We start from the raw sequence: 14683 nt of genomic DNA, 5'->3' as shown, positions 1-14683 counted from the left end.
TGAGAAAATGAATCTCAGGGTTGCATACAGTATCGTGATATATATATACTTTGATAATAAATTTACCTCGAACTTTGAACTTTTTAGGGTCAGTTGTTTCTATTTCAAGTTCTTTATTATAACTCACCCAAAGGTTGTTGTTGTAGTAGAAAGCATCGAGCAGCTTCACAATGTTGGGGTGATCACAGGAACCCAGAATGTTAATTTCCACCATGTAATCTTCTAACTCTTCCTCATTCAGTGAGCTTATCACTTTGGCAGCTGCGACAGCGCCGGTCTCCTTGTTCAGTGCCTTTAAAGCAGAACACAAAGGTAAACAGAGATGAGCTTTATTTGTCATAAGTACTGTACATCGAAACTTCTTAGTCGCTGATGTCTGCCTTGCCGACTGGAGGTCTGTGACTGGTGGTGCACCACAGGGATTGGTGCTGGGTCCATTGTTGTTTGTCATCTATATTAATTATTTGGATGAAGAGGTGGTAAATTGGATCAGCAAATTTGCAAGCCCAGCCTATCCAAATTTTCCTTGTAAGCCAAGCCATTCATTCCACACCTATGGAATAAATCATTTGACACACACACACACAAAGTGCTGGAGGAACTCAGCAGGTCAGGCTGTACCTATGGAGAGAAATAAATAGTTGAGGCTTCAAGCTGAGAGCTTTCATCAGAACTGAAACATTGGCCAGAAAGGCCGACTATTCATTTATCTCCATGGATGATGCCTGACCTGTTGAGTTTCTCCAGCATCTTGTGTGTGTTTTGTTCTGGATTTCCAGCATCTGCAGAATCTCTTGTGTTTATCATTCCAAGTTTAATCTTCTAGATATTTCTGCTTAATTTCCCTTACTGCCTCATCCACTCTCGATTTTTCTTCCTGTTCTTGTCTAAGCTTCTCTTTCCCCATTCCTACTTGTTCCCATCCTGCTCTTCCTTTGCCCCAAAATCCCCTCAGAGCTGGACTTCCCACTGGAACATGTTGACTGCCTCCCACTGGCACTGTGAACCAAGGCTCAACGATTAACTTTATTCATCAAATACATTCAGTGGCCACTTTATTAGGTACACCCGAACACCTGCTTGTTAATGCAAATATCTAATCAGCCAATAATCTGGGAGCAACTCAATGCATAAAAGTATGCAGATGTGGTCAAGAGGTTCAGTTATTGTTCAGACCAAACATCCGAATGGGGAAGAAATGTGATCTGAGTGACTTTGACCGTGGAATGATTGTTGGTGCCAGATGGGGTGGTTTGAGTATCTCAGAAACTGCTGATCTCCTAGGATTTTCTCACACAACAGTCTGTCAAGTTTACAGAGAATGATGTGAAAAAGCAAAAAAACATCCAGTGAGGGGCAGCTCTGTGGGTGAAAATGCCTTGTTAATGAGCAAGGTCAGAGGAGAATGGGCAGACTGGTTCAAGCTGACAGGAAGACGACAGTAACACAAATAACCACGCGTTACAACAGGAGTGTGCATTTCTGAACGCACAATATGTTGAACCTTGAAGTGGATGGGCTACAGCAGTAGGAGGCTACAAACATACTCTCAGTGGCTAAGAATACAGTGATGACTGAGTGTGCATTTCCATGTAGCAGTTTGAGCACCCTGTATCTGAATGCTTGGGGCCAGAGGTGATATGGATTTTGGAATACATAATGGGATAGTTTAGGATTGCTATCATTTCTGACATTTATGTGCTACCAGTAAACAGTCTTTGTGTTACACTTGTTCATCACACATACGTAAAGATCCATACAGACCATTAATATAATGAAAATATAATGCGTGTGGGGTAACAAAAACAGCACAGCATCAGGAGAATACCTGAATCAGCTGTTGAAGAACAACAACAACTTTCAGTCTTTCAGTCTCCACCGACCATGCCATGTTTTGATTAAAAGGTTATGATACAGTATATTAGTATTTTACCATTTTTTTTAGGTTTTATGTATCAATCAGCATCATACACTTGTTCTGGTGCTAGATTTTCGTGAACAGCGGATGCTTTAAAAATTTATTACCATGTCTTTTCTTAAATTTCTGCGAACAGCCTGCTGAATATTCACAATTGCCTTCAATTTCCAGTTGGTCATGATAGGTTGTTGCTTGTTTCATGATCAGCACACCATCAATCAGCATTTGTTCACTCCGACTGGGGGAGGAAACGGGAGCACCCGGGGAAACCCCACGCTTTCCATGGGGAGGACGTACAGACTCCTTGCAGACGGCGCTGGAATTGAACTCCGAGCTGGGAAACGCTGAGCTGTAATAGCGTTACGCTAACCGCCATGCTACCGCCTCTACTTCTGTCAGAAACAAGCAGCGCACCTGCCCCGACACTTGCAACTGGAACAAGTGCCATACCTGCCCCTACACCTCCTCCCTCATTACCACTCAGGGCCCCAAACAGCCCTTCCAGGTGAGGCGGCACTTCACTGTGAGTCTGTTGGGGTCATCTACCGTATCCGATGCTCTCAGTGTGGCCGCCTGTATATCGGTGAGACCCGACGTAGACTGGGAGACCACTTCGCCGAGAACCTTTTCTCTGTCTGTCACAAAAAGCCGGATTTCCCAGTGGCCACCATTTCAATTCTACTTCCCATTCCCATTCAAACTTGTCAGTCCGTGGCCTTCTCTGCTGCCACGATGCGGCCACACTCAGGCTGGAGAATCAACACCTTACATTCTGTCCAACCTGATGGCATCAACATCAATTTCTCAAACTTCTGGTAACGGCACCCCTTCCTCTCCTTCACCATTCTCCATTCTTATTTCCCTCTCTCATCTTCTCTCCTTTCCTGCCCATCACCTCTCTCCGGTGCCCTTCCCCCTTCCCTTTCTTCCATGCCTTCTGTCCTCTCCTATCAGATTCCCCCTTCTCCAGCCCTTTATCTCTTCCACCAATCAACTTCCCAGCTCTTTACTTCACCCCTCCCCCTCTCCTGGTTTCACCAATCACCTGCCACCTTGTACTTCTTCCTCCCCTCTCCCCTTCCTTTCCATTTCAGATGAGGGGTCTGGCCTGAGACAACGACTGTTCACTCTTTTCCACAGATGCTGCCTGACCTGCTGAGTTCCTCCAGCACTTTGTGTGTGTTGCTTTGAATTTCCAGCATCTGCAGATTTCCTCGTGTTAATGAGTTGGCCAGATGCCAGATTATTGGAGATTACGTCATAGGATTTTATTAGAAAGTTAGACAATAGTAGAAGATAGAGCTTTTTTTCAAAGTACACTTATTATCAAAGTTTGTGTATGTCACTGTGCAAAAGTCATAGGCACCCGTATGGTTTCAGATGGTGTGGGCCCCACAGAGCCCTGATTTCAACATTGTCAAGGTTGTCTGAGACAGAAGCAAGCGAGACAGCCAAAGTCTGCAGAGGAACCGTGGCAATTTCTCCAAAATGTTGGAACAAACTACCAGCCAATTTTCTTATACGACTGCACAAGAGTTATACCTTACAGATGTGATGCAGGTTTAAAGGCAAAGGGTGGTAAACCAAATATTGATTTGATTTAGTTTTTGTTTACTATTTACTGCTTTTTTTTATATTTGGAAACTTTTCACTTAATTATTTTGAAAGCATCTTCACTTTACAGACTTTTTTTTAGCATGTGACTTAGACTTTTGCACAGTACTGTACTAGCTTGAGATTTAATTTCTGCAGGCATTCACAGGAAAATAAAGAAGCAATGGAATTTATGAAAAATATGCATAAACAAAGATTGACAACCAATGTGCAAAAGACAAATCGTGCAAATAATTTAAAAACTGTATATAAATAATACAGAATTGTAGAGTCCTTGACAGTGAATCTGTAGGTTGTGGAATCAGTTCAGTGTTGAGGTGAGTGAAGTTATCCACTCTGGTTCAGGAGCCTGGTTGTCAAGTAGTAACTGTTTTTGAAATAAATTGTGAAAACTATTATTGTGACGTTTCCTGTGATTTTGAGTACATTTGACAGCTTAGGACAATATGCTCCAGGTCAGGCAGAGAGAAGGCAAACCATTTTATCCCTTCGACACAGTGGGAGATTTCAGTTATCCTTGATCTGTTGAAATACAGTACTTTAGTAGTGGGTTAAGTGAGGCTTCCCCACTTACACATGGGAGGAACTGGTGATGATTGTCCATTGTGACCAATGATGACAAGAAACCCATGCAGGAGAGTTTATAAAGTGGAAAAGCTGTTGTACTAGGACAGTTCCACTCTCGACCTCAGGAGTCTGGATTCAGCGGTATGAACGAACGTCAGAATCTGGGGTCTTCCTTGGTTATGGAGGATGACCATGATGTCTTCTGTGCCTTGTCAACTCCTTCACTCTCCACGAAGTGTTGCAGAACCGCCTCCCTGGCCATTGGATCTCACTGTATTCTCACCCGCCCGGTCTGCCAGAGCTGACTTCGCTGCTAGAGTAGGCATGTCCCTATCTCACCGGCTACCCTCACCTGGTTTAGCCCACCCGTCGAAGCTGAGTACCGGGGTGCGACCAGTGTCACATGCAGACAGCTACTTGGAGCCACAGGTGAGAGTGAAGCGTCCGGTGGGGACCAAAGGTGAGTGAGGTGCCCTGAAATGGACACAACAAGCCCCTTCCCCAGAGATACAGTACTGCCCCTCCCTGGTATGGGAGGAAAGAAAAGTATCGTCTGGAAACATTGGACTGATCAAGTTTATGGGTCAGTGATGGGGCAGGGGGGATAATCTGCTGAGGAAGTTCATTTGGTTCCCACGGGCTTTGGGAACACTTTATGACAGAAAGTTAAGATTCCTTTCTTAAAAGTTTCCAATTAGAACACATTATTGCAATTCTACCCATAATAATTTATAAAATGGACTAGCTCTAATGTTTATACTATAGTAATCCCAAATATAATTTGCAAGCCAAATTTCTATTTCTTGACTCTAAAAAGAAGTAGTGTCTGTTATCTAGGCTATATTAAGGCAGGAAGACTAATATCTGCACTGTATGGTTTGTATAAACATTTGGTTAAGTTACATCTGGACTATTAACTATATAGAGCATAGAGCATAGTCTTCCTACTTTACGGATGTAATGAGTTCAATTCCTGCTGTGGTATTTGGAGAATTTAGCTGATTGGCTTCTTGGCGTGTCACAGTGGTGTAGAGGAACACTATTGTAGACCCAGTGACACAGGTTCAATTCCCACCACTCTCTGTAAGGAGCTCGCACGTTCTCCCCTTGACCGTGTGGGTTTTCTCTGGGTTTCTCACATTTCAGAGACGTACGGGTTAGTAGATTAATTGGGTTAGTAGATTAAGTGGAAGAACCTGCTAGCGTGTTGTATCAAAAATAAATAAAAACAGCATTGAGATCCCTGGGTGTTGTGTATTTAATGTTGCAGTAATATTTGAGTAATCTTGTATGCCTATTGTTTGATTAAACAAACTTGGTCATGGATTGAGAAAAAGAATGTGAATGAGAAAGAAAGGTGTGAGAGAGAGCAGCATTACAAGAAAGAAAAAGGGATCAAATAGATGCAGAGAGAAAAGCCGAGAGCAGGACAAGAAAGGAGTCTGGAGCTGTCTCAGGGTCAACCCCTACAACCACCACGGAGAATCTCCCAGAAGCTCACCTCTGTTCTAAAAATCACCCTCAGTCTTGAGGCTGTGCCCTCTAGTTCTGGATACCCCCACCACAGGAAACATCCTCTTCACATCAGCCCTATCTAGTCCTTCCAACATTTGATGGGTTTCAATGAGACTCACCCCATCATTCTCCAAAATTCCAGTGAGTACAGGCCCAAAGCTGCCAAATGCTCCTCGTATGTTAACCCCTTCATTCCCAGAATCATCCTCATGACCTTCCCCTGGACTCTCTCCAATGACAACACATCCTTTAAGAGATATGGGATCCAAAATTGTTGACAATACTCCAAGTGTGGCCTGACTAGTGTCTTATAAAACCTCAGCATTATCTCCCTGCTTTTATATTCTATTCCCCTTGAAATAAATGCCAACATTGCATTTACCTTCTTTACCTCAAATTCAAACTAGAAATTAACTTTCTGGGAATTTTTAGATATTACTATAGGGACAATATATACAGAGTCTCATTTGTGTTCCACGGACTTTAAAATTCTTCTTTTAATTCCACATATTTCTGGTGTTTTTCATTTATTGAATTCTGTATGTTATGCTTGTTTGGAATGGTTATATCTGTTAAACAAGTGGTTTTTGCTTGTTTATTCTGTAAAATTATATTCAGATAGTAATTATGGATTGTCCTAATTGTAATAATAGATCGGTTGTATTGTAATTATCTCAGCTCAAGCCGGAAAATAAATAAATAAATAAATAAATAATATCGAAAACACGAGTTGAAAGTGAGTCCATAGGTTGTAGAATCAGTTCAAAATTCAGTGTTTCCAGTATATTCCATTTTTATTTCCATTTTCCAGGCACCTTTTTTTTTTGTCTTTTAGTGTTTCCTTCGAGAGTGTTGATCCTTTTAGCATGTTCACTAAAAGTTTTCTCATTGCTGTTCAATCTTTTGGTTATCTGGCTAGAAGGGCCTGGTCTCGACAACTGGATCCTGTAGGCTGTAGAGGAGATGAGGAGGAATTTCTTTAGCCAGAGGGTAATGAATCCGTGGAATTCATTGCCACAGACGGCTGTAGAGGCTGTCATTGAGTACATTTAAAGCAGAAGTTGATAGGTTCTTGATTAGTTAGGGCGTTAAAGGTTACTGGGAGGAGGCAGGAGAATAAATTGGTCATGATAGAATGATAGAGGAAACTTGATGCACTGAATGGCCTAATTCTGCTGCTATGTCTTATGGTCCTCACCAGAGATTCATACATGGACTTTGTTGTGCATTGGTCTCACAATAACACACAAACAGTGTCTATAATTATTTACCCACTCAGTTGGTATATGTCCTTATGGATAAACTGAATCCTAGATTCGTCAGGCAGAATAGACTGTGTGTGGGTACAATTTATGCGAGGGGATTTCTTGCAAATGTTGGCTCAAAAGAAAGTGACCGGGGAATTGTGGGAATAAACAGATCATTGTCATCCAGTGAAGTAGAAGTGTAATCATTGAGATTAGTGCTTGGGTGCCAGCTTTTCCTAGTTCACACCAACAATCTGGCTGAGGGCACCATGTCTGCTGACAGACAGCTCTGGAGACCAGGCCATTGTGTATACTTGAAGTGGAAGTTCATAGGTTCTTGATTAGTAAGGGCGTCAAAGTTGAGGGGGAGAAGTCAGGAGGGTGGGGTCGAGAGTGTGCCACTGTAGCGTAGTGCTTAGCACAATATTATCACAGCTCGGTGCGTTTTGGAGTTCAATTCCGGTGCTGTCTGTGAGGAGTTTGTACGCTCCTCCCCATAAGCGTGTGGGTTTCCTCCGGGTGCTCCGGTTTCCCCCCACAGTCCAAGGACGTACCAGTTAGTTGGTCAACTGGTCATTGTAAATTGTCCTGTGATTAGGCTCGGGTTACATAGATGGGTTGCTGGGCTGTGCAACTCATTAGGCTGGAAGGGCCTGTTTTGCGCTGTAACTCAAGATAAACAAACAAACAAACAAACAAATAAATAAAAATCAATTACGATTGAATGGTGGAGAAAACTCGATTGACCGAAAGGCCGTATTCTGCACCTATTCCTTACGGTCTTATGGTCCTCCTACCCTGATGCTCTGTCCTTGTCCAGTCTCCTTCTACCTCCATCTGCCTTCCCTCCACTGACCTCCCCACCTCTCACAGGTTCACCCTCTGAAATTCCCCACAACTCAGCTGGGTTCTCATACTACAAATGACCTCCCCTCAGTTTCCATCATTCTGACGGGACCATCTCCTCCAGAAATCTCTCGCTCACTTTGCCATCGGCAGGTACAATAAGGTGGGGAGGGGGAGGTCGAGGAGGTGATAGGTGAGACCAGGTGAGGGGGAAAGTGGGTGCGGGGGAGGGGGTTGAAGTGAGAAGCAGGGAGGTGATAGGTGTTACGTTTTGTAAATTCAAAACATTAAAACAAATTCAAAGGAAGACGGGAGTCCGAAACGTGGGTCTAACTTTCAGTTTACTTTAAGCAAGACGCACGTGAATCATGTGGTAGTATGATAACATATGCAGTTGATGTATTTATAGATCTAACCCGTAATGAAATGAACAAGAATGCTTAATCAACATATTATATATAATTATACACACACACACACAAGATTACTCAAGAATTATCGGAATATTAAACACCCAACAATAGGTAGGAAAGGCAAAGGACTGAAGGAGGAATGTGACAGGAGAGGCGAGTGGACCATGGGAGAAAGAGGAGGAGGGTCACTAGGGGGAGGTGAGCAGAAGGGAGATGGTAAAAGAGGAGCTAGAATGGAGAATGGAAAGATCATGGGGGCCGTTTGTCCCGTCAGTTCTTTCAGATCAGATTTGTGTTACTTGGCTGACAGCTTACTCAGATTTGGAGTTTGAACCACAGGATGAAATCCCCACAAGCTGTGCCAGCAAGGCGGGCAGTAGGTTGAACAAGCAGAGCTTGACAGACCTGCTGAAACTCGGAAATGGCTGTGGTTTTGTTCTTTCTGAGAAACATCTGACTGAATGTGAAGCAGATTATTGTTTAATGATCACAGCTAAAGCATTTCCTGGCTGCTTCCTTCGAGCCAGCACTTGAAATAAATGCCCCTGCATACACAGTCTATTCCACCTGACAAAGTTGGGATTCAGCTGATCCATAAGTACGTATTTCAACTGGGTGGCTCTCAATCCCATTCTCTTGCCTTCTCCTCATAACCTTTAACGCTCTGACGAATCAAGAACCTTTCAACCTGCACTTTAAGTATAGCCATTGGCTAGGCCGCCACAGCTGTGTGTGGCAATGAATTCCACAGATTCGCCATCCTTTGGCTAAAAAATTCCTCCTCATCTCTGTCTACAACCTGCTACTGTAGATCTAGTTGTCAAGAATAAGCCACTCTAGCCAGAGCTTAAAAAGCGATGACAAGATGTTTGGAAAACAGACGTATTGAGGTCCAACGCTCCTGAAAGAAACAACAAAAGACAAAAGGTCCCTGCAAAAGGGAAACAGTTTTTTTTAAATCGAGATACAGTGCACAATAGGCCTTTACAGCACTTCAAACCATGCATCCAGCAATTCCTCGATTTAATCCTAGTCAATCACGGGACAATTTACAATGACAAATTAACCTGCCAATGGGTAGGTCTTTGGACTGTGGGAGGAAAGCCATGAGGGCACACCCACTGCCAACCAGAAAAGGCCCCTTTATTCCCACTCTTTATCTCCAGCCAGTTAGCCAATCTTCTATCCCTGCTTGCATCTTTCTTGCAATACCATGGGCTCTTATCTTGTTAAGCAGCCTCCTCTGCAGTAACTTAGCAGAGGCCTTCTGAAAATCCAAGTAAATAACAATTTTGGCCAGCTTGTCTCTCTACTCCACTGTAATACTGATACAATTAACTTCAGCCTCTTCCTCTCAAACTGCAGCATGAATTCTATCATATTATGATCTCTGGCTCCTAAGGGTTCCTTTATCTTAAGCTCCCTAATCAAATTTTGTTCATTACACAACTCCCAATCCACAATTACCTTTGTCCTACTGGACGCAGCCACAAGCTGCTCTTAAAAAGTTCCCTCTCTTGGGATTTACCTGCATATTGAAATCCCCATGATAATCATAACATCGGTCTTTTAACATTTCTTTTCTTTCTATCATTGTAATTTGTAGCCCACATCCTGACTACTGTTTGGAGGCCTGTATACAAATCTCTTCAAAGTCTTTTTACTCTTGCAGTTTCTTAACTCTGCCCATGAGGATTCTACATCTTCTGACCCTACGTCACCCTTTCTAAGGATTTGATATCACTTTTTGCCACCCCAACCTGAGCTGCCTGTCCTTTCAATACAATGTGTGTCCTTGAATGTAAAGCTCCCAACTATGATCTTCTTTCAGCCTCGACATTGTACCTGGCAATCACTAGTTGTGCTAGAAGATCATTTACTTTATTCTGTATACTACGTGTATTCAAATATAATATCTTCAGTCCTGCATTCATCACCTTCTTTGATTTTGCCCCATGCCCTTCAACTCATTGCACTGGCTACAATTTTGCCCTATCATCTGCCTGTCCTTCCTCACAGTCTCACTGTATACTTCATCGACTTGTATACCAGCTGCTCCGTCATTCTGGTTCCCATCTCCCTTCCAAATTAATTTAAACCCTCTCCATAAGGAGATCTACCCACAAGGATATTGGTCCTCCTTGGGTTCAGGTGTTTAAGGCATCCATTAGTCTTGCGAGACCATGGATCTGTGCCTGGAAAGTCTTCACTCTCCAGGGTGCAGGCCTGGGCAAGGTTGTATGGAAGACCAGCAGTTGCCCATGCTGCAAGTCTCCCCTCTCCACGACACCGATGTTGTCCAAGGGAAGGGCATTAAGACCCATACAGCTTGGCGCTGGTGTTGTCGCAGAGCAATGTGTGATTAAGTGCCTTGCTCAAGGACACAACACGCTACCTCGGCTGGGGCTCAAACTCACGACCTTCAGGTCACTAGTCCAATGCCTTAACCACTTGGCCACGTGCCCACACGTGTCCTTTTTGTACAGGTCATACCTTCCCCAGGAGAGATCCCAATGATCTGGAAATCTGAAACGCTGCCCCCTGCACCAATTCCTCAGTCACACATTCATCTGACAGATCATCCTATTTTTGCCCTCACTGGCACATGGCACAGGCAGCAAATCTGGAGATTACTACCCTGGAGGTTCTGCTTTTCAGTTTTCTGCTTAGCTTCCTACAATTCTCTCTTCAAGACCTCCTCCCTTTTTCTACTTACTGTATGTCATTGGCACCAATATGTACCACAGCTTCTGGCTGCTCACCCTCCCCCTTCAGAATGCTGTGGACCCAGTCCGAGACATCCCTGACCCTGGTACCTGGGAGGCAAAATACCATCCGGGTGTCTTTGTCACATCCGCAGAACCTCCTATCTGTTTCCCTAATGATGAAATTCCCCATCACTACTGCATTCCTCTTCCCCCCACTTCCCTCTGAGCCACAGCACCAGACTCAGTTGTCGCTGCTCGACCAGATCTTTCTTAACGCTGATGCAGTCCTCGTTTCCACAACCTCCTCTGGTAGCTCATTTCCGACACCTTTCTGCGAAAAATCTGTTCCTCACATTCCCACAGTCAGATTGAATATCACTGACATTTGTCATGACGTTTATCATTTTGTGGCAGCAACATGGAGCAATACACACAATATACTATAAATTCAAATAAGAAATACGTAGGTATATTTAAAATAATTCATCATCATTATGTGCCATGTGGTATGATGTGGGTGATCATGGTCTTTCCATGACCATGATTGTTCTTGCCAAATCTTTCTACAGAAGTGGTTTGCCATTGTCTTCTTCTGGGCAGTGTCTTTACAAGACAGGTGACCCCAGCCATTATCAATACTCTTCAGAGATTGTCTGCCTGGCGTCAGTGGTCACATAACCAGGACTTGTGATCTGCACCGGCTGCTCGTACGACCATCCACCACCTGCTCCCATGGCTTCACGTGACCCTGATCGGGGGTGGGTGGGGGGGGGGAGAAAGGCTAAATAGGTGCTACACTTTGCACCTGCAAGAGTGACCAGGAAGCTGGCCTAACACCTCCTTTGGTAGAGACATATCTCCACCCGTAAAATATACTATATATTACAATAAGAGATAAATACAGAGCCTATAAAAAGAATTCCTTCCCCCCCCCCCGCGACTCTTTCATGTTTTATTGTTTTACAACATTGAATTACAGTGGGTTTTTTTTGGCTTTTTTGACACTGATCAACAGAAAAGGCACTTTTTTGTCAAAGTAAGAACAAATTTCTACAAGTTGGTCTAAACTTGTTACAAGTATTCACCCCCTTCAAGTCAGTATTTAGTAGATGCACCTTTGGCAGCAATTACAGCCTTGAGTCTGTGTGGATAGGTCTCTATCAGCTTTGCACATCTGGACACTACAGTTTTTCCCCATTCTTCTTTATAAAACTGTTCAAGCTCTGTCAGATTGCATGAGGATTGTGAGTGAACAGCCCTTTTCAAGTCCACTCCAAGACATTAACTTTGTTGTTTTAAAGCCATTCCTTGTAGCTTTGGCTTTATGCTGGGGTCATTGTCTTGCTAGAAAACACATCTCCCAAGTCACAGTTCTCTTGCAGACTGCATCAGGTTTTGCTCCAGGATTTCCCTGTATTTTGCTGCATTCACAAGCCTTCACAAGCCTTCCAGGGGTGGCTGCAGTGAAACATCCCCACAGCATGACGCAGCCACCACCTTGCTTCACGGTAGGAATGGTGTGTTTTTGATGTGTGCAGTGTTCAGCTTACGCCAGACAGTCTGATGGCTAAAAAAAGCTCTATTTTGGTTTCATCAGACCGTCCTGCTGACTTCTGAATCTCCCACATCCCTTCTGCAAACTCTAGCAAGATTTCATGTGAGTTTTTTTTCCAACAGTGGCTTTCTCTTTGCCACTCTCCCATAAAGTTGCAACTGGTGAAGCACCCAGGCAACAGTTGTTGTATGTGCAGACTCTCCCAGTTCAGTCACTGAAGCCTGTAACTCCTCCTCAACCCCTCCTTGCACAGTCACTCAGTTTTTGAGGACAGCCTGCTCTAGGCAGTTTTACAGCTGTGTCATATTCTTTCCATTTCTTGATAATTGACTTAACTGTACCCCAAGTGATATTCAGTGACTTGGAAATTTTCTTGTATCCATCTCCTGACTTGTGCTTTACAATAACTTTTTTGCAGAGTTGCTTGGAGTGTTCTTTTGTCTTCATGGTGTAGTTTTTGCCAGGATACTGACTCACCAGCAGTTGGACCTTCCAGATACCGGTGTATTTTTAATACAATGAATTGAAACACCTTGTCCGTACACAGGTGATCTCTACTTAACTAATGATGTGACTTTAAAAACCAATTGGCTGCACCAGTGATGATTTGGTGTGTCATATTAAAGGGGGCGAATACATATTCAATCAATTATCTTGTGTTTATATTTGTAAATAATTTAGATCACTTTGTAGAGATTTGTTTTCACTTCAACTCAAAAAAGTCTTTTTCTGTTGATCATTGTCAAAAAAGCCAAATTAAATCCAGTGTGTTCAGTGTTATAAAACAATAAAACGTGAAAAATTCCATGGGAAGTGAATACTTTTTATAGGATAGATAGATAGATAGATAGAATAAATAAGTATTGCAAAAATTTTACCCCATCCTCCCACCACCCTACCAGAAATAGGGTTCCTCTTGTCCTCACCTACCACCCCACCAGCCTCCGCGTCCAGCACATAATTCTCCAAAACTTTCACCACCTCTAACGGAATCTCACCACCAAACACATCTTTTCCTCCCTGCCCCAACTTTCTTCTTTCTGCAGGGATCGCTCCCTACGCGACTCCCTTGTCCATTCATCCCTCCTCACTGGTCTCCCTCCTGGTATTTATCCTTGCAAGCGGAACAAGTGCTACTCCTCCTTCCTCACTACCAATCAGGGCTCTAAACAGTTCTTCCAGATGAGGTGACACTTCGCCTGTGGGTCTGTTGGGGTCATATACTGTGCTCAGTGCTCCTGGTGTGTCCTCCTGCACATCGGTGAGACCCAACATAGATTGGGAGACCGCTTCACCAAGCATTTATGCTCCATCCACCAGAACAAGCAGGATCTCCCAGTGGCCACCCATTTTAATTCCACATCCCATTCCCATTCCAATATGTCCATCCATGGTCTCCTCCACTGTCATGCTAAGGCCACGTGTTGGTTGGAGGAACAACACTTTATATTCCATTTGGGTAGCCTCCAACCTGATGGCATGAACATCGATTTCTCAAACCTCCAGTAATGGCTTCCCCTTCACGATGTCCCATCCCATTGTCCCTCTCTCATGTTATCACCTCGCCTGCCCATCACTTCCCTCTGGTTCTCCTCCCCATCGCCCCTTTCTTCTTTCTTCCATGGCCCCTGTCTCTTTCACCTGTCAATTTCCTAGCTCTTTGCTTCATCCCTCCCCCTCCAAATTCCACCTATCGCCTGGGATTTCTCTCTCCCCTTCCTCCACCTTTCAAATCTGCTCCTCAGCATTTTTCCTCCTATCCTGCAGAAGAGTCTCGGCCTGAAATGTCATCTGTGCTTTTTCTTTTCCATAGATGCTGCCTGGCCTGCTGAGTTCCTCCAGCGTTTTGTGTGTGTTGAGTGCAAAAATTTTACCTCCTCCTTCTCACATTAAGCCTTCTAGATTTAGATATCTATACTGGAGCTACCTGACTGTAGCTACTTATCAAATCCTCCCTCTCACATTAAGCCTTCTAGATATAGACACCGCTACCCAAGGCAACAGAACCTACCAAATGCTTGTTTTCCAAAATTTTAATTCTCTCTGTCATGTCACCCTCCAGTTTACCTTACTCTGGACCAACACACTCGGCCAGTATATAACTTTTTCAGTTATAGAATCCCTACTCTATGTTTGTTGAAACTCGAAGGACGATTGGGATTGCTAAGTGCACGTTCGAGCGTTTGAGCAAGACACTAAAGAATGACACAATTTCTATGGGTACGAAACTCAGGGTGTTGTGGTGCCACATTCATTCCACACTAACCGATGGAAGTGAACGTTGGACAATATCAAAGCAA

At 43.7% G+C, this 14683-nt stretch overlaps 1 protein-coding gene across 3 annotated transcripts in view; it reads right to left on the bottom strand.

The window, feature by feature from the left end:
- Positions 1 to 14683, bottom strand: part of LOC140201924 (STE20-like serine/threonine-protein kinase) — a 79595-nt gene that overhangs the window by 50098 nt on the left and 14814 nt on the right. For all 3 annotated transcript variants that reach the window (XM_072266737.1, XM_072266738.1, XM_072266739.1), the window contains exon 2: positions 128 to 292. In XM_072266737.1, coding sequence (XP_072122838.1) covers positions 128 to 292 — 165 coding nt within the window. The remainder of the gene's footprint in view (positions 1 to 127; positions 293 to 14683) is intronic.

This window comes from Mobula birostris, chromosome 8 (genome assembly GCF_030028105.1).
Source record: "Mobula birostris isolate sMobBir1 chromosome 8, sMobBir1.hap1, whole genome shotgun sequence".
NCBI classification, from domain to species: Eukaryota; Metazoa; Chordata; class Chondrichthyes; order Myliobatiformes; family Myliobatidae; genus Mobula; species Mobula birostris.
This window is presented reverse-complemented; position numbering and strand designations above follow the sequence as displayed.